At 51.4% G+C, this 24,177-nt stretch overlaps 2 protein-coding genes across 2 annotated transcripts in view; both read right to left on the bottom strand.

Annotated features, from left to right (window-relative positions):
* LOC127952699 (myosin-7B-like) overlaps positions 1-24,177 on the bottom strand; it is a 78,434-nt gene that overhangs the window by 32,014 nt on the left and 22,243 nt on the right. Inside the window, exons 5-6 of the mRNA XM_052551368.1 lie at positions 18,543-18,863; positions 1,476-1,568 (exon numbers count right to left, since the gene is read on the bottom strand). Of these exons, the coding sequence (XP_052407328.1) occupies positions 1,476-1,568; positions 18,543-18,863 (414 nt within the window). The remainder of the gene's footprint in view (positions 1-1,475; positions 1,569-18,542; positions 18,864-24,177) is intronic.
* Positions 7,949-12,098, bottom strand: LOC127952704 (fibroin heavy chain-like). The gene is made up of 3 exons (XM_052551396.1): positions 11,835-12,098; positions 11,462-11,593; positions 7,949-10,948 (listed from the first exon to the last, which is right to left on the bottom strand). Exons 1-3 carry the CDS (start codon positions 11,926-11,928, stop codon positions 8,079-8,081), a joined length of 3,096 nt encoding a protein of 1,031 aa, XP_052407356.1. The 5' UTR covers positions 11,929-12,098; the 3' UTR covers positions 7,949-8,078.

Below are 24,177 nucleotides of genomic sequence, written 5' to 3'. Positions count from 1 at the left end.
GTGTTTTCGGAAGGTGAAACCACAATTTTTTGAAAGCGGATCCCAGAGTGGATAAAGCTGAACACGCCATCTTTCCGGTTTCATGTGGACGTAGCCTTAGAAACATGCTGTCTTTAACATATTGCCTTAGAAGAATCACAAGAGCTTATGGAAGTATTGCTTGCACCCAAACAGTTTTCAGCATTCATGAAATGTTTCTAGAGCACCAAATCGGCATAATATAATGAATTCTGACTGGAGTAATGGCTACAGACTATTCAGCTTTGCCAAGAATAAAGTTTAATACAAAAAGTTTAAATTGGAGTCAAAAAAATAAAACCTAATTGTCCAGTACTCAGGGAGAGGAACTTACAGCACTGATGCCAGAAAGCGGTTATGAGAAAACAGGCAAATGACACCAAACAAACTTTTCAAATCAAGCAATTTTATTTTTTTTTTAATTTGAGGTGGTAGAGACAGAAATTCTAAACCACATGAGCAAAAAGGGAAAACATGCCATTTGAATGAAGGAGTGGAAAAGATCTCCAGAAAATATTATGCTAAATTACCATTAACATGTCCCTGACCACAACATTGACCTTGGCCACATCCATGACAATTCCCTCGGCCGCATCCCTGTCCAGCACCGCTGCCATGTCCTGCGCCCTGGCCGCTTCCCTGAGCAGCGCCCTCACCAGCTCCTGCGCATTGACCAGCTCCTCTTCCATGGCCGCTTCCCTGTCCAGCTCCGCTTCCATGGCCGCTTCCCTGTCCAGCTCCGCTTCCATGGCCGCTTCCCTGTCCAGCTCCGCTTCCCTGTCCAGCTCCAGCGCCCTGACCGCTTCCCTGTCCAGCTCCGCTTCCCTGTCCAGCTCCAGCGCCCTGGCTGCTTCCCTGTCCAGCTCCAGCGCCCTGGCCGCTTCCCTGTCCAGCTCCGCTTCCCTGTCCAGCTCCAGCGCCCTGACCGCTTCCCTGTCCAGCCCCGCTTCCCTGACCAGCTCCAGCGCCCTGACCAGCCCCGCTTCCCTGACCAGCTCCAGCGCCCTGACCAGCCCCACTTCCCTGACCAGCTCCAGCGCCGTGGCCACTTCCCTGTCCAGCCCCGCTTCCCTGACCAGCTCCAGCGCCCTGACCAGCCCCGCTTCCCTGACCAGCTCCAGCGCCCTGACCAGCCCCGCTTCCCTGACCAGCTCCAGCGCCGTGGCCACTTCCCTGTCCAGCTCCGCTTGCCTGGCCACTTCCCTGTCCAGCTCCGCTTCCCTGACCAGCTCCAGTACCCTGACCACTTCCCTGTCCAGCTCCAGTACCCTGACCACTTCCCTGTCCAGCTCCGCTTCCCTGTCCAGCTCCAGTGCCCTGTCCAGCTCCATGACCAGCTCCAGTGCCCTGTCCAGCTCCATGACCAGCTCCAGCGCCCTGTCCAGCTCCGCTTCCCTGACCAGCTCCGCTTCCCTGACCAGCCCCAGCGCCCTGACCAGCCCCGCTTCCCTGACCACTTCCCTGTCCAGCTCCGCTTCCCTGTCCACTTCCCTGAACAGCTCCAGCGCCCTGACCAGCTCCGCTTCCCTGGCCAGCTCCAGCGCCCTGACCTGCTCCGCTTCCCTGTCCACTTCCGTGACCAGTTCCAGCGCCCTGACCAGCTCCAGCGCCCTGTCCAGCTCCGCTTCCCTGTCCAGCTCCAGCGCCCTGGCCGCTTCCCTGTCCAGCTCCGCTTCCCTGTCCAGCTCCAGCGCCCTGGCCGCTTCCCTGTCCAGCTCCGCTTCCCTGTCCAGCTCCAGCGCCCTGGCCGCTTCCCTGTCCAGCTCCGCTTCCCTGTCCAGCTCCGCTTCCCTGTCCAGCTCCGCTTCCCTGTCCAGCTCCAGCGCCCTGACCGCTTCCCTGTCCAGCCCCGCTTCCCTGACCAGCTCCAGCGCCCTGACCAGCCCCGCTTCCCTGACCAGCTCCAGCGCCCTGACCAGCCCCGCTTCCCTGACCAGCTCCAGCGCCCTGGCCACTTCCCTGTCCAGCTCCGCTTCCCTGTCCAGCTCCGCTTGCCTGGCCACTTCCCTGTCCAGCTCCGCTTCCCTGACCAGCTCCAGCGCCCTGACCACTTCCCTGTCCAGCTCCGCTTCCCTGTCCAGCTCCAGCGCCCTGACCACTTCCCTGTCCAGCTCCGCTTCCCTGTCCAGCTCCAGCGCCCTGACCACTTCCCTGTCCAGCTCCGCTTCCCTGTCCAGCTCCAGCGCCCTGACCACTTCCCTGTCCAGCTCCACTTCCCTGTCCAGCTCCGCTTCCCTGTCCAGCTCCAGCGCCCTGACCACTTCCCTGTCCAGCTCCACTTCCCTGTCCAGCTCCGCTTCCCTGTCCAGCTCCAGCGCCCTGACCGCTTCCCTGTCCAGCTCCAGCGCCCTGACCGCTTCCCTGTCCAGCTCCAGCGCCCTGACCGCTTCCCTGTCCAGCTCCGCTTCCCTGTCCAGCTCCAAGACCAGCTCCAGCACCCTGTCCAGCCCCGCTTCCCTGACCAGCTCCAGCGCCCTGACCAGCCCCGCTTCCCTGACCAGCTCCAGCGCCCTGACCAGCCCCGCTTCCCTGACCAGCTCCAGCGCCCTGGCCACTTCCCTGTCCAGCTCCACTTCCCTGTCCAGCGCCGCTTCCCTGTCCCGCTCCGGCGCCCTGGCCATAACCGCTTCCCTGTCCCGCTCCGGCGCCCTGGCCATAACCGCTTCCCTGGCCACTTCCCTGACCAGCTCCGCTTCCCTGTCCCGCTCCGGCGCCCTGGCCATAACCGCTTCCCTGTCCCGCTCCGGCGCCCTGACCATAACCGCTTCCCTGTCCCGCTCCTGCACCCTGGCCATAACCGCTTCCCTGGCCACTTCCCTGGCCATAACCGCTTCCCTGTCCCGCTCCGGCGCCCTGGCCATAACCGCTTCCCTGGCCACTTCCCTGACCACTTCCCTGACCAGCTCCGCTTCCCTGTCCCGCTCCGGCGCCCTGGCCATAACCGCTTCCCTGTCCCGCTCCTGCACCCTGGCCATAACCGCTTCCCTGGCCACTTCCCTGGCCATAACCGCTTCCCTGTCCCGCTCCGGCGCCCTGGCCATAACCGCTTCCCTGTCCCGCTCCGGCGCCCTGGCCATAACCGCTTCCCTGTCCCGCTCCGGCGCCCTGGCCATAACCGCTTCCCTGTCCCGAACCAATGCCGCTTCCCTGTCCCGCTCCGGCGCCCTGGCCATAACCGCTTCCCTGGCCACTTCCCTGGCCATAACCGCTTCCCTGTCCCAAACCAATGCCGCTACCCTGTCCCGCTCCGGCGCCCTGGCCATAACCGCTTCCCTGGCCATAACCGCTTCCCTGTCCCGCTCCTGCACCCTGGCCATAACCGCTTCCCTGGCCACTTCCCTGGCCATAACCGCTTCCCTGTCCTGAACCAATGCCGCTTCCCTGTCCCGCTCCGGCACCCTGGCCATAACCGCTTCCCTGGCCATAACCGCTTCCCTGTCCCAAACCAATGCCGCTACCCTGTCCCGCTCCGGCGCCCTGGCCATAACCGCTTCCCTGTCCGGCGCCCTGACCAGAGCCGCTTCCTTGACAACTTGCCTGACCTCTTTCCTGACCACGTGGTTCACTGCATGCAAAGCCACCGGTGGTTGGGCAACATTTCTGTGTGTCAGGACACTGGCCATCATGGAAACAGCTTTTAGCACACAGTGGAATCATTTCCGGTATGGGACACTGACCCGGCTTCACTGCGTGAACACAGATAGTCAGCTTTAGTTTGTGCTTATGGACCAGGGATCCTCAAATCATACAACAAAACCTTCAAAGCATGAATAGCAATTTTACCTACAGAATGAATATATTCCAAGACAGTGGTTCTCAATTCTAGCCCTTTGCTCTGCACATTTTGCATGTCTCCCTTATTTAACACACCTGATCGAGATCATCAACTTGTTAGTCAAGTTCATGGATCGCACTCCTGACAAGCTGATGATCACAATCAGGCATTTTAAATAGGGGGGGTTGGACATGCAAAGTGTGCAGGACAGGGGGTCCCCAGGACTGGAACCACTGTTCGAAGTATTCTTTATTTTGTAAAGCCATCCTGTCCTTAAAACCATCCTAAGGGATGAATTCAAGCTGACTTTAGGGGACGACAACAAAAAGGCAAAGTCTCTGCTTAGAACTTACATTGAATTCAGTGCGTTACGTGTATGTGGGGTTTTTTTTAGCCTTAACATGCATTATTAACTGAAACTCACTGAAAACGGGCAGCACGCAAACAGGCCCACAGTCAAATCGACAGCATTTGTGCCCTCCAGGGCAGTCTTCATCAGAGGAACACCCTCGATGGGACGGCACGACCGTCAGCCTCGCCGGACAGAAACCGTCCACTAGAGAATTCAAAAGGATCATTAGGGGAGGCCAGGGAGTGCGGTTTCAGGATTTGTAAATCTGGGGTTTGCGCAATGGGTCTCAAACCAAAATACAAACATTATACATATTTGTCTGCTTCAAATCAAAAGGGTTTTAAATCCTACTACTCATTCATAAACCGTTGATTACTTTCAAAGTCTGAGGGTCACTAATTTCTGCATTTTTTCAGGTTCTGTAATGAAATTAACATCTTTTCACCTGTGGTTCGTCTTTGAATAGCATGAGTTATGCTCAAGTATCCGAACAGACACAAAAAAACAGCAGTCAACGAGAAACACACTCGAGCCGTCATCGTCCCAGCCTGCGATCTCTGCTGGAAAATGCACTGAATTGATGCGTCAGGATAAACAGACAGCAAAGCGCACAAAACTAAAACGAATAAGTGTTGCTGCAAAATCAACCTCTGTAAAATGGGGTTTTAAAGATCCAAGGAAAACAGTTCAGTTCCAACCCTGATCAAACTCACCTGCCTGTAGCTTTCTAGTAATCTGAAATGTCTTGATTAGCTTGTGCAGGTGTGTTTGATTGGGGTTAGACCAGGGGCATGTTCAAGTTCAAAACGGTGCGCAACGTTTTGCTACGGTTTCCGGGTTGAACGTCATGTTTCCTGGAAACGGTGTGCAACGGGGTTTGAGATGAGTTTTTTCTCTTGTTTGGTGGGTGTGTCAGAACTGCAGTCCAATCAGCAGCAACATGTATACAAAGCACGCGGAATTAAAGTGAACTCGCACAATGGCTTCAAGGAAAATAATGTACAAATGTGTTCGTTGCAGCTCGGTATACGTAACAACTGAGGATATTAGAAGACATGTTTGTCATAAGTTTTATTGTAAAAATATAGCATATCAACATAATGATGTAGTTGTTTATATTTTTAGCTTCATTGCAAGTGAATGACATTTGGTATAGAAATAAACAATGGTAATTATGCTTTTCCTAAAAATGAGAAAGAAAATACAGGGTATTAAAACCGTATGAACTACAAATAAAGTCAGTATGTGAGGCTAAATAGATGGCTCCGAAAATTCTTCACAAAGAACACAAATAATGGCCTTCTCAGCTGCCATAGTTGCAACTCTTGCGTCATCAGAACAGTGTGTTCAACGCATCACCGTTTCTGTTTAAAAAACCTTGTGCAACGTTTTGTTGGGGCTGAACGCAGCCCAGCTGAATGCTGCGTTCTAGACATGTCATAAATTAAGCTAGCCTAATTACGAGAGGATTGTGCATTTCTATGGCGACACTATCAACTGCAAAATGAATAGGTGTGCTCAACTTCATGCAGCGCTGCGCAGACCGAGAATTCTTCTTCTTTTCTTAAAATTGTTCAGAACAAAATTTACAACAGTAATGCACAAAAGTATGCAGACCATTTATTCAGTAATCAACAACTGTATACTCCAAAAAAACAAAAAAAAATGCATTACAAGCCTTGTATGCTTTTTTATTAATGTTCACCAAACTGGTGCATTAGTCCTAAAGTCTCCTGAAGAAAATGTATGAAATTTGGATTGGATCCTGACCTTATATGTAAAATTTTTCCAAAATAATAAAAATGTACAAGAAAAGTTATCACATTCATTTCAACACATTCGTATCAAAATTCTTTAACTTGAATGTAATACGTTTTCTTTTTCATTACATTTTGCACATCCACCCCAAAAAAAAAAAAAAATTAAATTGCATACAATTACAAAAAAATTACAATATACATGGGTAATATATACTCCTTTTCCATTGAGCAAACGAATCGCAGGGATAATCAAGATCCAGATCTCTAACACACTTTAGCCACATGTACCATGAAATAGGGCTGTCAAGATATTTTATTTTTTTTTATATCACGATTATTGTGGCCTCGATACTGTGATATCTATAGAAACCTTGTGGGGGGAAAAAGATAGTCACATTTTTTTTACTTTGTTTATTGAGTTTTTCTTTTTCACCCAACGAACAAGGATAAATGCAGGACACAAGACTGACTTTCTCCATCATCTTTGAAGCTCCTATGAAATAAGAGAGAAAATACTGCCAAGTTCAACAGTATGATGAATAAATATTAATGGTAACACTTTACAATAAGATGTTTTGTTAACATTAACGTATTAACTAACACGAATGAACGGTGAACAATACATTACTCAATTTATTAATCTTTGTTAAAGTTAATAAATATAGAGTCATTCATGTTAGTTCACAGTACTTTAATGTTTACAAACACAACTTGAGATTTTAATAATGCATAATGCTGAGATTAACATGAACTAAGATTAATAAATGCGGTGGAAATATTGTTCAATATTATGTTATTTATATATGTTAACTAATGAACCTTATTGAAGAATGACTGCATATGAGGCATTAAGTGCATGGCACTGCGATCAACTTAACATTTTACAAGTTTAATGTAGTAATGTGTTTGCTCAGTTTTTCAAGATCAGTTTTAATCAAGTAACTGTTAATAGTTTTGAACAACGAAATAAAGTGTGACTACGCACATGATTACAAATACAAAAACGAGTAACGAAAATGTGGTACTGATTAAATAATCACCCTTTACTTAAATGTATGAACACAGAAAACCGCTGTTAACAGGTTAATATAACATTTCCCAGTCTAGGACTAGCAAAATAAGGGCAATTTACTCTGATGAACTCGACTCTCCTCAGAGTGGCTGCGTCGTCTTCTTGTGTGACAGGTGTCAGCGTTAAGGCACAATACTGCCGCCTGGGAGCTCAACCAGGTTGTGGCGCTGGAGTATTTACATGTGGGGTTATCATAAGAGAACGGTTCATTTTAAATATTGGGGTTGTTGCCAATACCGGTATATTGTCACACACTAAATTAACACTATCAATAATCGTTACTTTGAATATCACAGTTATATCGCGACACCCCTACCATGAAACATTTTAAATAGAGCCTCTTTTACTTTGTTTAAACAGTATATTTTCACAAATACGCCAGGCTTTATTCCGATTTGAAATCCACAGGTCCACAATAAGTTTTTGACCTGTAACACCTGTTAAGCTATTCCTATACAAAAACAATGGTTTAAGAATCAACGTCTCTTAGGCCCCGTCCACACGTTTCTGTGAAGAGGCACAATTTTTTTTTTTTTATCGGATAGGAATGTCATCCACACAGATCCAGTGTTTTCGGAAGGTGAAACCACAATTTTTTGAAAGCGGATCCCAGAGTGGATAAAGCTGAACACGCCATCTTTCCGGTTTCATGTGGACGTAGCCTTAGAAACATGCTGTCTTTAACATATTGCCTTAGAAGAATCACAAGAGCTTATGGAAGTATTGCTTGCACCCAAACAGTTTTCAGCATTCATGAAATGTTTCTAGAGCACCAAATCGGCATAATATAATGAATTCTGACTGGAGTAATGGCTACAGACTATTCAGCTTTGCCAAGAATAAAGTTTAATACAAAAAGTTTAAATTGGAGTCAAAAAAATAAAACCTAATTGTCCAGTACTCAGGGAGAGGAACTTACAGCACTGATGCCAGAAAGCGGTTATGAGAAAACAGGCAAATGACACCAAACAAACTTTTCAAATCAAGCAATTTTATTTTTTTTTTAATTTGAGGTGGTAGAGACAGAAATTCTAAACCACATGAGCAAAAAGGGAAAACATGCCATTTGAATGAAGGAGTGGAAAAGATCTCCAGAAAATATTATGCTAAATTACCATTAACATGTCCCTGACCACAACATTGACCTTGGCCACATCCATGACAATTCCCTCGGCCGCATCCCTGTCCAGCACCGCTGCCATGTCCTGCGCCCTGGCCGCTTCCCTGAGCAGCGCCCTCACCAGCTCCTGCGCATTGACCAGCTCCTCTTCCATGGCCGCTTCCCTGTCCAGCTCCACTTCCATGGCCGCTTCCCTGTCCAGCTCCGCTTCCATGGCCGCTTCCCTGTCCAGCTCCGCTTCCCTGTCCAGCTCCAGCGCCCTGACCGCTTCCCTGTCCAGCTCCGCTTCCCTGTCCAGCTCCAGCGCCCTGGCCGCTTCCCTGTCCAGCTCCAGCGCCCTGGCCGCTTCCCTGTCCAGCTCCGCTTCCCTGTCCAGCTCCAGTGCCCTGTCCAGCTCCATGACCAGCTCCGCTTCCCTGACCAGCTCCAGTACCCTGACCACTTCCCTGTCCAGCTCCACTACCCTGACCACTTCCCTGTCCAGCTCCGCTTCCCTGTCCAGCTCCAGTGCCCTGTCCAGCTCCATGACCAGCTCCGCTTCCCTGACCAGCTCCAGTACCCTGACCACTTCCCTGTCCAGCTCCACTACCCTGACCACTTCCCTGTCCAGCTCCGCTTCCCTGACCAGCTCCGCTTCCCTGACCAGCCCCAGCGCCCTGACCAGCTCCAGCGCCCTGACCAGCCCCGCTTCCCTGTCCACTTCCCTGTCCAGCTCCGCTTCCCTGTCCACTTCCCTGAACAGCTCCAGCGCCCTGACCAGCTCCGCTTCCCTGGCCAGCTCCAGCGCCCTGACCTGCTCCGCTTCCCTGTCCACTTCCGTGACCAGTTCCAGCGCCCTGACCAGCTCCAGCGCCCTGTCCAGCTCCGCTTCCCTGTCCAGCTCCAGCGCCCTGGCCGCTTCCCTGTCCAGCTCCGCTTCCCTGTCCAGCTCCAGCGCCCTGGCCGCTTCCCTGTCCAGCTCCGCTTCCCTGTCCAGCTCCAGCGCCCTGGCCGCTTCCCTGTCCAGCTCCGCTTCCCTGTCCAGCTCCGCTTCCCTGTCCAGCTCCGCTTCCCTGTCCAGCTCCAGCGCCCTGACCGCTTCCCTGTCCAGCCCCGCTTCCCTGACCAGCTCCAGCGCCCTGACCAGCCCCGCTTCCCTGACCAGCTCCAGCGCCCTGACCAGCCCCGCTTCCCTGACCAGCTCCAGCGCCCTGGCCACTTCCCTGTCCAGCTCCGCTTCCCTGTCCAGCTCCGCTTGCCTGGCCACTTCCCTGTCCAGCTCCGCTTCCCTGACCAGCTCCAGCGCCCTGACCACTTCCCTGTCCAGCTCCGCTTCCCTGTCCAGCTCCAGCGCCCTGACCACTTCCCTGTCCAGCTCCGCTTCCCTGTCCAGCTCCAGCGCCCTGACCACTTCCCTGTCCAGCTCCGCTTCCCTGTCCAGCTCCAGCGCCCTGACCACTTCCCTGTCCAGCTCCACTTCCCTGTCCAGCTCCGCTTCCCTGTCCAGCTCCAGCGCCCTGACCGCTTCCCTGTCCAGCTCCAGCGCCCTGACCGCTTCCCTGTCCAGCTCCAGCGCCCTGACCGCTTCCCTGTCCAGCTCCAGCGCCCTGACCGCTTCCCTGTCCAGCTCCGCTTCCCTGTCCAGCTCCAAGACCAGCTCCAGCACCCTGTCCAGCCCCGCTTCCCTGACCAGCTCCAGCGCCCTGACCAGCCCCGCTTCCCTGACCAGCTCCAGCGCCCTGACCAGCCCCGCTTCCCTGACCAGCTCCAGCGCCCTGGCCACTTCCCTGTCCAGCGCCGCTTCCCTGTCCCGCTCCGGCGCCCTGGCCATAACCGCTTCCCTGTCCCGCTCCGGCGCCCTGGCCATAACCGCTTCCCTGTCCCGCTCCGGCGCCCTGGCCATAACCGCTTCCCTGGCCACTTCCCTGACCAGCTCCGCTTCCCTGTCCCGCTCCGGCGCCCTGGCCATAACCGCTTCCCTGTCCCGCTCCGGCGCCCTGACCATAACCGCTTCCCTGGCCACTTCCCTGGCCATAACCGCTTCCCTGTCCCGCTCCGGCGCCCTGGCCATAACCGCTTCCCTGGCCACTTCCCTGACCAGCTCCGCTTCCCTGTCCCGCTCCGGCGCCCTGGCCATAACCGCTTCCCTGTCCCGCTCCTGCACCCTGGCCATAACCGCTTCCCTGGCCACTTCCCTGGCCATAACCGCTTCCCTGTCCCGCTCCGGCGCCCTGGCCATAACCGCTTCCCTGTCCCGCTCCGGCGCCCTGGCCATAACCGCTTCCCTGTCCCGCTCCGGCGCCCTGGCCATAACCGCTTCCCTGTCCCGAACCAATGCCGCTTCCCTGTCCCGCTCCGGCGCCCTGGCCATAACCGCTTCCCTGGCCACTTCCCTGGCCATAACCGCTTCCCTGTCCCAAACCAATGCCGCTACCCTGTCCCGCTCCGGCGCCCTGGCCATAACCGCTTCCCTGGCCATAACCGCTTCCCTGTCCCGCTCCTGCACCCTGGCCATAACCGCTTCCCTGGCCACTTCCCTGGCCATAACCGCTTCCCTGTCCTGAACCAATGCCGCTTCCCTGTCCCGCTCCTGCACCCTGGCCATAACCGCTTCCCTGGCCATAACCGCTTCCCTGTCCCAAACCAATGCCGCTACCCTGTCCCGCTCCGGCGCCCTGGCCATAACCGCTTCCCTGTCCAGAGCCGCTTCCTTGACAACTTGCCTGACCTCTTTCCTGACCACGTGGTTCACTGCATGCAAAGCCACCGGTGGTTGGGCAACATTTCTGTGTGTCAGGACACTGGCCATCATGGAAACAGCTTTTAGCACACAGTGGAATCATTTCCGGTATGGGACACTGACCCGGCTTCACTGCGTGAACACAGATAGTCAGCTTTAGTTTGTGCTTATGGACCAGGGATCCTCAAATCATACAACAAAACCTTCAAAGCATGAATAGCAATTTTACCTACAGAATGAATATATTCCAAGACAGTGGTTCTCAATTCTAGCCCTTTGCTCTGCACATTTTGCATGTCTCCCTTATTTAACACACCTGATCGAGATCATCAACTTGTTAGTCAAGTTCATGGATCGCACTCCTGACAAGCTGATGATCACAATCAGGCATTTTAAATAGGGGGGGTTGGACATGCAAAGTGTGCAGGACAGGGGGTCCCCAGGACTGGAACCACTGTTCGAAGTATTCTTTATTTTGTAAAGCCATCCTGTCCTTAAAACCATCCTAAGGGATGAATTCAAGCTGACTTTAGGGGACGACAACAAAAAGGCAAAGTCTCTGCTTAGAACTTACATTGAATTCAGTGCGTTACGTGTATGTGGGGTTTTTTTTAGCCTTAACATGCATTATTAACTGAAACTCACTGAAAACGGGCAGCACGCAAACAGGCCCACAGTCAAATCGACAGCATTTGTGCCCTCCAGGGCAGTCTTCATCAGAGGAACACCCTCGATGGGACGGCACGACCGTCAGCCTCGCCGGACAGAAACCGTCCACTAGAGAATTCAAAAGGATCATTAGGGGAGGCCAGGGAGTGCGGTTTCAGGATTTGTAAATCTGGGGTTTGCGCAATGGGTCTCAAACCAAAATACAAACATTATACATATTTGTCTGCTTCAAATCAAAAGGGTTTTAAATCCTACTACTCATTCATAAACCGTTGATTACTTTCAAAGTCTGAGGGTCACTAATTTCTGCATTTTTTCAGGTTCTGTAATGAAATTAACATCTTTTCACCTGTGGTTCGTCTTTGAATAGCATGAGTTATGCTCAAGTATCCGAACAGACACAAAAAAACAGCAGTCAACGAGAAACACACTCGAGCCGTCATCGTCCCAGCCTGCGATCTCTGCTGGAAAATGCACTGAATTGATGCGTCAGGATAAACAGACAGCAAAGCGCACAAAACTAAAACGAATAAGTGTTGCTGCAAAATCAACCTCTGTAAAATGGGGTTTTAAAGATCCAAGGAAAACAGTTCAGTTCCAACCCTGATCAAACTCACCTGCCTGTAGCTTTCTAGTAATCTGAAATGTCTTGATTAGCTTGTGCAGGTGTGTTTGATTGGGGTTAGACCAGGGGCATGTTCAAGTTCAAAACGGTGCGCAACGTTTTGCTACGGTTTCCGGGTTGAACGTCATGTTTCCTGGAAACGGTGTGCAACGGGGTTTGAGATGAGTTTTTTCTCTTGTTTGGTGGGTGTGTCAGAACTGCAGTCCAATCAGCAGCAACATGTATACAAAGCACGCGGAATTAAAGTGAACTCGCACAATGGCTTCAAGGAAAATAATGTACAAATGTGTTCGTTGCAGCTCAGTATACGTAACAACTGAGGATATTAGAAGACATGTTTGTCATAAGTTTTATTGTAAAAATATAGCATATCAACATAATGATGTAGTTGTTTATATTTTTAGCTTCATTGCAAGTGAATGACATTTGGTATAGAAATAAACAATGGTAATTATGCTTTTCCTAAAAATGAGAAAGAAAATACTGGGTATTAAAACCGTATGAACTACAAATAAAGTCAGTATGTGAGGCTAAATAGATGGCTCCGAAAATTCTTCACAAAGAACACAAATAATGGCCTTCTCAGCTGCCATAGTTGCAACTCTTGCGTCATCAGAACAGTGTGTTCAACGCATCACCGTTTCTGTTTAAAAAACCTTGTGCAACGTTTTGTTGGGGCTGAACGCAGCCCAGCTGAATGCTGCGTTCTAGACATGTCATAAATTAAGCTAGCCTAATTACGAGAGGATTGTGCATTTCTATGGCGACACTATCAACTGCAAAATGAATAGGTGTGCTCAACTTCATGCAGCGCTGCGCAGACCGAGAATTCTTCTTCTTTTCTTAAAATTGTCCAGAACAAAATTTACAACAGTAATGCACAAAAGTATGCAGACCATTTATTCAGTAATCAACAACTGTATACTCCAAAAAAAAAAAAAAAAAAAATGCATTACAAGCCTTGTATGCTTTTTTATTAATGTTCACCAAACTGGTGCATTAGTCCTAAAGTCTCCTGAAGAAAATGTATGAAATTTGGATTGGATCCTGACCTTATATGTAAAATTTTTCCAAAATAATAAAAATGTACAAGAAAAGTTATCACATTCATTTCAACACATTCGTATCAAAATTCTTTAACTTGAATGTAATACGTTTTCTTTTTCATTACATTTTGCACATCCACCCAAAAAAAAAAAAAAAATTAAATTGCATACAATTACAAAAAAATTACAATATACATGGGTAATATATACTCCTTTTCCATTGAGCAAACGAATCGCAGGGATAATCAAGATCCAGATCTCTAACACACTTTAGCCACATGTACCATGAAATAGGGCTGTCAAGATATTTTATTTTTTTTTATATCACGATTATTGTGGCCTCGATACTGTGATATCTATAGAAACCTTGTGGGGGGAAAAAGATAGTCACATTTTTTTTACTTTGTTTATTGAGTTTTTCTTTTTCACCCAACGAACAAGGATAAATGCAGGACACAAGACTGACTTTCTCCATCATCTTTGAAGCTCCTATGAAATAAGAGAGAAAATACTGCCAAGTTCAACAGTATGATGAATAAATATTAATGGTAACACTTTACAATAAGATGTTTTGTTAACATTAACGTATTAACTAACACGAATGAACGGTGAACAATACATTACTCAATTTATTAATCTTTGTTAAAGTTAATAAATATAGAGTCATTCATGTTAGTTCACAGTACTTTAATGTTTACAAACACAACTTGAGATTTTAATAATGCATAATGCTGAGATGAACATGAACTAAGATTAATAAATGCGGTGGAAATATTGTTCAATATTATGTTATTTATATATGTTAACTAATGAACCTTATTGAAGAATGACTGCATATGAGGCATTAAGTGCATGGCACTGCGATCAACTTAACATTTTACAAGTTTAATGTAGTAATGTGTTTGCTCAGTTTTTCAAGATCAGTTTTAATCAAGTAACTGTTAATAGTTTTGAACAACGAAATAAAGTGTGACTACGCACATGATTACAAATACAAAAACGAGTAACGAAAATGTGGTACTGATTAAATAATCACCCTTTACTTAAATGTATGAACACAGAAAACCGCTGTTAACAGGTTAATATAACATTTCCCAGTCTAGGACTAGCAAAATAAGGGCAATTTACTCTGATGAACTCGACTCTCCTCAGAGTGGCTGCGTCGTCTTCTTGTGTGACAGGTGTCAGCGTTAAGGCACAATACTGCCGCCTGGGAGCTCAACCAGGTTGTGGCGCTGGAGTATTTACATGTGGGGTTATCATAAGAGAACGGTTCATTTTAAATATTGGGGTTGTTGCCAATACCGGTATATTGTCACACACTAAATTAACACTATCAATAATCGTTACTTTGAATATCACAGTTATATCGCGACACCCCTACCATGAAACATTTTAAATAGAGCCTCTTTTACTTTGTTTAAACAGTATATTTTCACAAATACGCCAGGCTTTATTCCGATTTGAAATCCACAGGTCCACAATAAGTTTTTGACCTGTAACACCTGTTAAGCTATTCCTATACAAAAACAATGGTTTAAGAATCAACGTCTCTTAGGCCCCGTCCACACGTTTCTGTGAAGAGGCACAATTTTTTTTTTTTTTTATCGGATAGGAATGTCATCCACACAGATCCAGTGTTTTCGGAAGGTGAAACCACAATTTTTTGAAAGCGGATCCCAGAGTGGATAAAGCTGAACACGCCATCTTTCCGGTTTCATGTGGACGTAGCCTTAGAAACATGCTGTCTTTAACATATTGCCTTAGAAGAATCACAAGAGCTTATGGAAGTATTGCTTGCACCCAAACAGTTTTCAGCATTCATGAAATGTTTCTAGAGCACCAAATCGGCATAATATAATGAATTCTGACTGGAGTAATGGCTACAGACTATTCAGCTTTGCCAAGAATAAAGTTTAATACAAAAAGTTTAAATTGGAGTCAAAAAAATAAAACCTAATTGTCCAGTACTCAGGGAGAGGAACTTACAGCACTGGTGCCAGAAAGCGGTTATGAGAAAACAGGCAAATGACACCAAACAAACTTTTCAAATCAAGCAATTTTATTTTTTTTTTTTTAATTTGAGGTGGTAGAGACAGAAATTCTAAACCACATGAGCAAAAAGGGAAAACATGCCATTTGAATGAAGGAGTGGAAAAGATCTCCAGAAAATATTATGCTAAATTACCATTAACATGTCCCTGACCACAACATTGACCTTGGCCACATCCATGACAATTCCCTCGGCCGCATCCCTGTCCAGCACCGCTGCCATGTCCTGCGCCCTGGCCGCTTCCCTGAGCAGCGCCCTCACCAGCTCCTGCGCCTTGACCAGCTCCTCTTCCATGGCCGCTTCCCTGTCCAGCTCCGCTTCCATGGCCGCTTCCCTGTCCAGCTCCGCTTCCATGGCCGCTTCCCTGTCCAGCTCCGCTTCCCTGTCCAGCTCCAGCGCCCTGACCGCTTCCCTGTCCAGCTCCAGCGCCCTGACCGCTTCCCTGTCCAGCTCCAGCGCCCTGACCGCTTCCCTGTCCAGCTCCAGCGCCCTGACCGCTTCCCTGTCCAGCTCCGCTTCCCTGTCCAGCTCCAGCACCCTGACCGCTTCCCTGTCCAGCTCCGCTTCCCTGTCCAGCTCCAGCGCCCTGGCCGCTTCCCTGTCCAGCTCCGCTTCCCTGTCCAGCTCCAGCGCCCTGGCCGCTTCCCTGTCCAGCTCCGCTTCCCTGTCCAGCTCCAGCGCCCTGACCGCTTCCCTGTCCAGCCCCGCTTCCCTGACCAGCTCCAGCGCCCTGACCAGCCCCGCTTCCCTGACCAGCTCCAGCGCCGTGGCCACTTCCCTGTCCAGCTCCGCTTCCCTGACCAGCTCCAGTACCCTGACCACTTCCCTGTCCAGCTCCAGTACCCTGACCACTTCCCTGTCCAGCTCCGCTTCCCTGTCCAGCTCCAGCGCCCTGACCACTTCCCTGTCCAGCTCCGCTTCCCTGTCCAGCTCCAGCGCCCTGACCGCTTCCCTGTCCAGCTCCAGCGCCCTGACCGCTTCCCTGTCCAGCTCCAGCGCCCTGACCGCTTCCCTGTCCAGCTCCAGCGCCCTGACCACTTCCCTGTCCAGCTCCAGCGCCCTGTCCAGCTCCATGACCAGCTCCAGCGCCCTGTCCAGCTCCGCTTCCCTGACCAGCCCCAGCGCCCTGACCAGCTCCAGCGCCCTGACCAGCCCCGCTTCCCTGACCAGCTCCAGCGCCCTGACCAGCTCCGCTTCCCTGGCCAGCTCCAGCGCCCTGACCTGCTCCGCTTCCCTGTCCACTTCCCTGACCAGTTCCAGCGCCCTGACCAGCTCCAGCGCCCTGTCCAGCTCCGCTTCCCTGTCCAGCTCCAGCGCCCTGGCCGCTTCCCTGTCCAGCTCCAGCGCCCTGGCCGCTTCCCTGTCCAGCTCCACTTCCCTGTCCAGCTCCGCTTCCCTGTCCAGCTCCAGCGCCCTGACCGCTTCCCTGTCCAGCCCCGCTTCCCTGACCAGCTCCAGCGCCCTGACCAGCTCCAGCGCCCTGACCAGCCCCGCTTCCCTGACCAGCTCCAGCGCCCTGACCAGCCCCGCTTCCCTGACCAGCTCCAGCGCCCTGGCCACTTCCCTGACCAGCTCCAGCGCCCTGGCCACTTCCCTGACCAGCTCCGCTTCCCTGTCCAGCTCCGCTTGCCTGGCCACTTCCCTGTCCAGCTCCGCTTCCCTGACCAGCTCCAGCGCCCTGACCACTTCCCTGTCCAGCTCCGCTTCCCTGTCCAGCTCCAGCGCCCTGACCACTTCCCTGTCCAGCTCCGCTTCCCTGTCCAGCTCCAGAGCCCTGACCACTTCCCTGTCCAGCTCCGCTTCCCTGTCCAGCTCCAGCGCCCTGACCGCTTCCCTGTCCAGCTCCAGCGCCCTGACCGCTTCCCTGTCCAGCTCCAGCGCCCTGACCGCTTCCCTGTCCAGCTCCGCTTCCCTGTCCAGCTCCAAGACCAGCTCCAGCGCCCTGTCCAGCCCCGCTTCCCTGACCAGCTCCAGCGCCCTGACCAGCCCCGCTTCCCTGACCAGCTCCAGCGCCCTGACCAGCCCCGCTTCCCTGACCAGCTCCAGCGCCCTGGCCACTTCCCTGTCCAGCGCCACTTCCCTGTCCAGCGCCACTTCCCTGTCCAGCGCCACTTCCCTGTCCCGCTCCGGCGCCCTGGCCATAACCGCTTCCCTGTCCCGCTCCGGCGGCCTGACCATAACCGCTTCCCTGTCCCGCTCCTGCACCCTGGCCATAACCGCTTCCCTGGCCACTTCCCTGGCCATAACCGCTTCCCTGTCCCGCTCCGGCGCCCTGGCCATAACCGCTTCCCTGGCCACTTCCCTGACCAGCTCCGCTTCCCTGTCCCGCTCCGGCGCCCTGGCCATAACCGCTTCCCTGTCCCGCTCCTGCACCCTGGCCATAACCGCTTCCCTGGCCACTTCCCTGGCCATAACCGCTTCCCTGTCCTGCTCCGGCGCCCTGGCCATAACCGCTTCCCTGTCCCGCTCCGGCGCCCTGGCCATAACCGCTTCCCTGTCCCGCTCCGGCGCCCTGGCCATAACCGCTTCCCTGTCCCGCTCCGGCGCCCTGGCCATAACCGCTTCCCTGTCCCGCTCCAGCGCCCTGACCGCTTCCCTGTCCAGCTCCGCTTCCCTGTCCAGCTCCAGCACCCTGACCGCTTCCCTGTCCAGCTCCGCTTCCCTGTCCAGCTCCAGCGCCCTGGCCGCTTCCCTGTCCAGCTCCGCTTCCCTGTCCAGCTCCAGCGCCCTGGCCGCTTCCCTGTCCAGCTCCGCTTCCCTGTCCAGCTCCAGCGCCCTGACCGCTTCCCTGTCCAGCCCCGCTTCCCTGACCAGCTCCAGCGCCCTGACCAGCCCCGCTTCCCTGACCAGCTCCAGCGCCGTGGCCACTTCCCTGTCCAGCTCCGCTTCCCTGACCAGCTCCAGTACCCTGACCACTTCCCTGTCCAGCTCCAGTACCCTGACCACTTCCCTGTCCAGCTCCGCTTCCCTGTCCAGCTCCGCTTCCCTGTCCAGCTCCAGCGCCCTGACCGCTTCCCTGTCCAGCTCCGCTTCCCTGTCCAGCTCCAGCGCCCTGACCGCTTCCCTGTCCAGCTCCAGCGCCCTGACCGCTTCCCTGTCCAGCTCCAGCGCCCTGACCGCTTCCCTGTCCAGCTCCAGCGCCCTGACCACTTCCCTGTCCAGCTCCAGCGCCCTGTCCAGCTCCATGACCAGCTCCAGCGCCCTGTCCAGCTCCGCTTCCCTGACCAGCCCCAGCGCCCTGACCAGCTCCAGCGCCCTGACCAGCCCCGCTTCCCTGACCAGCTCCAGCGCCCTGACCAGCTCCGCTTCCCTGGCCAGCTCCAGCGCCCTGACCTGCTCCGCTTCCCTGTCCACTTCCCTGACCAGTTCCAGCGCCCTGACCAGCTCCAGCGCCCTGTCCAGCTCCGCTTCCCTGTCCAGCTCCAGCGCCCTGGCCGCTTTCCTGTCCAGCTCCAGCGCCCTGGCCGCTTCCCTGTCCAGCTCCACTTCCCTGTCCAGCTCCGCTTCCCTGTCCAGCTCCAGCGCCCTGACCGCTTCCCTGTCCAGCCCCGCTTCCCTGACCAGCTCCAGCGCCCTGACCAGCCCCGCTTCCCTGACCAGCTCCAGCGCCCTGACCAGCTCCAGCGCCCTGACCAGCCCCGCTTCCCTGACCAGCTCCAGCGCCCTGACCAGCCCCGCTTCCCTGACCAGCTCCAGCGCCCTGGCCACTTCCCTGACCAGCTCCAGCGCCCTGGCCACTTCCCTGACCAGCTCCAGCGCCCTGGCCACTTCCCTGACCAGCTCCGCTTCCCTGTCCAGCTCCGCTTGCCTGGCCACTTCCCTGTCCAGCTCCGCTTCCCTGACCAGCTCCAGCGCCCTGACCGCTTCCCTGTCCAGCTCCGCTTCCCTGTCCAGCTCCAGCGCCCTGACCGCTTCCCTGTCCAGCTCCGCTTCCCTGTCCAGCTCCAGAGCCCTGACCGCTTCCCTGTCCAGCTCCGCTTCCCTGTCCAGCTCCAGCGCCCTGACCGCTTCCCTGTCCAGCTCCAGCGCCCTGACCGCTTCCCTGTCCAGCTCCAGCGCCCTGACCGCTTCCCTGTCCAGCTCCGCTTCCCTGTCCAGCTCCAAGACCAGCTCCAGCGCCCTGTCCAGCCCCGCTTCCCTGACCAGCTCCAGCGCCCTGACCAGCCCCGCTTCCCTGACCAGCTCCAGCGCCCTGACCAGCCCCGCTTCCCTGACCAGCTCCAGCGCCCTGGCCACTTCCCTGTCCAGCGCCACTTCCCTGTCCAGCGCCACTTCCCTGGCCATAACCGCTTCCCTGTCCCGCTCCGGCGGCCTGACCATAACCGCTTCCCTGTCCCGCTCCTGCACCCTGGCCATAACCGCTTCCCTGGCCACTTCCCTGGCCATAACCGCTTCCCTGTCCCGCTCCGGCGCCCTGGCCATAACCGCTTCCCTGGCCACTTCCCTGACCAGCTCCGCTTCCCTGTCCCGCTCCGGCGCCCTGGCCATAACCGCTTCCCTGTCCCGCTCCTGCACCCTGGCCATAACCGCTTCCCTGGCCACTTCCCTGGCCATAACCGCTTCCCTGTCCTGCTCCGGCGCCCTGGCCATAACCGCTTCCCTGTCCCGCTCCGGCGCCCTGGCCAGAACCGCTTCCCTGTCCCGCTCCGGCGCCCTGGCCATAACCGCTTCCCTGTCCCGCTCCGGCGCCCTGGCCATAACCGCTTCCCTGTCCCGCTCCGGCGCCCTGGCCATAACCGCTTCCCTGTCCCGCTCCGGCGCCCTGGCCATAACCGCTTCCCTGTCCCGCTCCGGCGCCCTGGCCATAACTGCTTCCCTGTCCCAAACCAATGCCGCTTCCCTGTCCCGCTCCGGCGCCCTGGCCATAACCGCTTCCCTGGCCACTTCCCTGGCCATAACCGCTTCCCTGTCCCAAACCAATGCCGCTACCCTGTCCCGCTCCGGCGCCCTGGCCATAACCGCTTCCCTGGCCATAACCGCTTCCCTGTCCCGCTCCTGCACCCTGGCCATAACCGCTTCCCTGGCCACTTCCCTGGCCATAACCGCTTCCCTGTCCCGAACCAATGCCGCTTCCCTGTCCCGCTCCTGCACCCTGGCCATAACCGCTTCCCTGGCCACTTCCCTGGCCATAACCGCTTCCCTGGCCACTTCCCTGGCCATAACCGCTTCCCTGTCCCAAACCAATGCCGCTACCCTGTCCCGCTCCGGCGCCCTGGCCATAACCGCTTCCCTGTCCGGCGCCCTGGCCATAACCGCTTCCCTGTCCGGCGCCCTGACCAGAGCCGCTTCCTTGACAACTTGCCTGACCTCTTTCCTGACCACGTGGTTCACTGCATGCAAAGCCACCGGTGGTTGGGCAACATTTCTGTGTGTCAGGACACTGGCCATCATGGAAACAGCTTTTAGCACACAGTGGAATCATTTCCGGTATGGGACACTGACCCGGCTTCACTGCGTGAACACAGATAGTCAGCTTTAGTTTGTGCTTATGGACCAGGGATCCTCAAATCATACAACAAAACCGTCAAAGCATGAATAGCAATTTTACCTACAGAATGAATATATTCCAAGACAGTGGTTCTCAATTCTAGCCCTTTGCTCTGCACATTTTGCATGTCTCCCTTATTTAACACACCTGATCGAGATCATCAACTTGTTAGTCAAGTTCATGGATCGCACTCCTGACAAGCTGATGATCACAATCAGGCATTTTAAATAGGGGGGGTTGGACATGCAAAGTGTGCAGGACAGGGGGTCCCCAGGACTGGAACCACTGTTCGAAGTATTCTTTATTTTGTAAAGCCATCCTGTCCTTAAAACCATCCTAAGGGATGAATTCAAGCTGACTTTAGGGGACGACAACAAAAAGGCAAAGTCTCTGCTTAGAACTTACATTGAATTCAGTGCGTTACGTGTATGTGGGGTTTTTTTTAGCCTTAACATGCATTATTAACTGAAACTCACTGAAAACGGGCAGCACGCAAACAGGCCCACAGTCAAATCGACAGCATTTGTGCCCTCCAGGGCAGTCTTCATCAGAGGAACACCCTCGATGGGACGGCACGACCGTCAGCCTCACCGGACAGAAACCGTCCACTAGAGAATTCAAAAGGATCATTAGGGGAGGCCAGGGAGTGCGGTTTCAGGATTTGTAAATCTGGGGTTTGCGCAATGGGTCTCAAACCAAAATACAAACATTATACATATTTGTCTGCTTCAAATCAAAAGGGTTTTAAATCCTACTACTCATTCATAAACCGTTGATTACTTTCAAAGTCTGAGGGTCACTAATTTCTGCATTTTTTCAGGTTCTGTAATGAAATTAACATCTTTTCACCTGTGGTTCGTCTTTGAATAGCATGAGTTATGCTCAAGTATCCGAACAGACACAAAAAAACAGCAGTCAACGAGAAACACACTCGAGCCGTCATCGTCCCAGCCTGCGATCTCTGCTGGAAAATGCACTGAATTGATGCGTCAGGATAAACAGACAGCAAAGCGCACAAAACTAAAACGAATAAGTGTTGCTGCAAAATCAACCTCTGTAAAATGGGGTTTTAAAGATCCAAGGAAAACAGTTCAGTTCCAACCCTGATCAAACTCACCTGCCTGTAGCTTTCTAGTAATCTGAAATGTCTTGATTAGCTTGTGCAGGTGTGTTTGATTGGGGTTAGACCAGGGGCATGTTCAAGTTCAAAACGGTGCGCAACGTTTTGCTACGGTTTCCGGGTTGAACGTCATGTTTCCTGGAAACGGTGTGCAACGGGGTTTGAGATGAGTTTTTTCTCTTGTTTGGTGGGTGTGTCAGAACTGCAGTCCAATCAGCAGCAACATGTATACAAAGCACGCGGAATTAAAGTGAACTCGCACAATGGCTTCAAGGAAAATAATGTACAAATGTGTTCGTTGCAGCTCGGTATACGTAACAACTGAGGATATTAGAAGACATGTTTGTCATAAGTTTTATTGTAAAAATATAGCATATCAACATAATGATGTAGTTGTTTATATTTTTAGCTTCATTGCAAGTGAATGACATTTGGTATAGAAATAAACAATGGTAATTATGCTTTTCCTAAAAATGAGAAAGAAAATACAGGGTATTAAAACCGTATGAACTACAAATAAAGTCAGTATGTGAGGCTAAATAGATGGCTCCGAAAATTCTTCACAAAGAACACAAATAATGGCCTTCTCAGCTGCCATAGTTGCAACTCTTGCGTCATCAGAACAGTGTGTTCAACGCATCACCGTTTCTGTTTAAAAAACCTTGTGCAACGTTTTGTTGGGGCTGAACGCAGCCCAGCTGAATGCTGCGTTCTAGACATGTCATAAATTAAGCTAGCCTAATTACGAGAGGATTGTGCATTTCTATGGCGACACTATCAACTGCAAAATGAATAGGTGTGCTCAACTTCATGCAGCGCTGCGCAGACCGAGAATTCTTCTTCTTTTCTTAAAATTGTCCAGAACAAAATTTACAACAGTAATGCACAAAAGTATGCAGACCATTTATTCAGTAATCAACAACTGTATACTCCAAAAAAAACAAAAAAAAAATGCATTACAAGCCTTGTATGCTTTTTTATTAATGTTCACCAAACTGGTGCATTAGTCCTAAAGTCTCCTGAAGAAAATGTATGAAATTTGGATTGGATCCTGACCTTATATGTAAAATTTTTCCAAAATAATAAAAATGTACAAGAAAAGTTATCACATTCATTTCAACACATTCGTATCAAAATTCTTTAACTTGAATGTAATACGTTTTCTTTTTCATTACATTTTGCACATCCACCCCAAAAAAAAAAAAAAAATTAAATTGCATACAATTACAAAAAAATTACAATATACATGGGTAATATATACTCCTTTTCCATTGAGCAAACGAATCGCAGGGATAATCAAGATCCAGATCTCTAACACACTTTAGCCACATGTACCATGAAATAGGGCTGTCAAGATATTTTTTTTTTTTTTATATCACGATTATTGTGGCCTCGATACTGTGATATCTATAGAAACCTTGTGGGGGGAAAAAGATAGTCACATTTTTTTTACTTTGTTTATTGAGTTTTTCTTTTTCACCCAACGAACAAGGATAAATGCAGGACACAAGACTGACTTTCTCCATCATCTTTGAAGCTCCTATGAAATAAGAGAGAAAATACTGCCAAGTTCAACAGTATGATGAATAAATATTAATGGTAACACTTTACAATAAGATGTTTTGTTAACATTAACGTATTAACTAACACGAATGAACGGTGAACAATACATTACTCAATTTATTAATCTTTGTTAAAGTTAATAAATATAGAGTCATTCATGTTAGTTCACAGTACTTTAATGTTTACAAACACAACTTGAGATTTTAATAATGCATAATGCTGAGATGAACATGAACTAAGATTAATAAATGCGGTGGAAATATTGTTCAATATTATGTTATTTATATATGTTAACTAATGAACCTTATTGAAGAATGACTGCATATGAGGCATTAAGTGCATGGCACTGCGATCAACTTAACATTTTACAAGTTTAATGTAGTAATGTGTTTGCTCAGTTTTTCAAGATCAGTTTTAATCAAGTAACTGTTAATAGTTTTGAACAACGAAATAAAGTGTGACTACGCACATGATTACAAATACAAAAACGAGTAACGAAAATGTGGTACTGATTAAATAATCACCCTTTACTTAAATGTATGAACACAGAAAACCGCTGTTAACAGGTTAATATAACATTTCCCAGTCTAGGACTAGCAAAATAAGGGCAATTTACTCTGATGAACTCGACTCTCCTCAGAGTGGCTGCGTCGTCTTCTTGTGTGACAGGTGTCAGCGTTAAGGCACAATACTGCCGCCTGGGAGCTCAACCAGGTTGTGGCGCTGGAGTATTTACATGTGGGGTTATCATAAGAGAACGGTTCATTTTAAATATTGGGGTTGTTGCCAATACCGGT

The sequence above is a fragment of the Carassius gibelio genome, chromosome B3 (genome assembly GCF_023724105.1).
Source record: "Carassius gibelio isolate Cgi1373 ecotype wild population from Czech Republic chromosome B3, carGib1.2-hapl.c, whole genome shotgun sequence".
NCBI classification, from domain to species: Eukaryota; Metazoa; Chordata; class Actinopteri; order Cypriniformes; family Cyprinidae; genus Carassius; species Carassius gibelio.
This window is presented reverse-complemented; position numbering and strand designations above follow the sequence as displayed.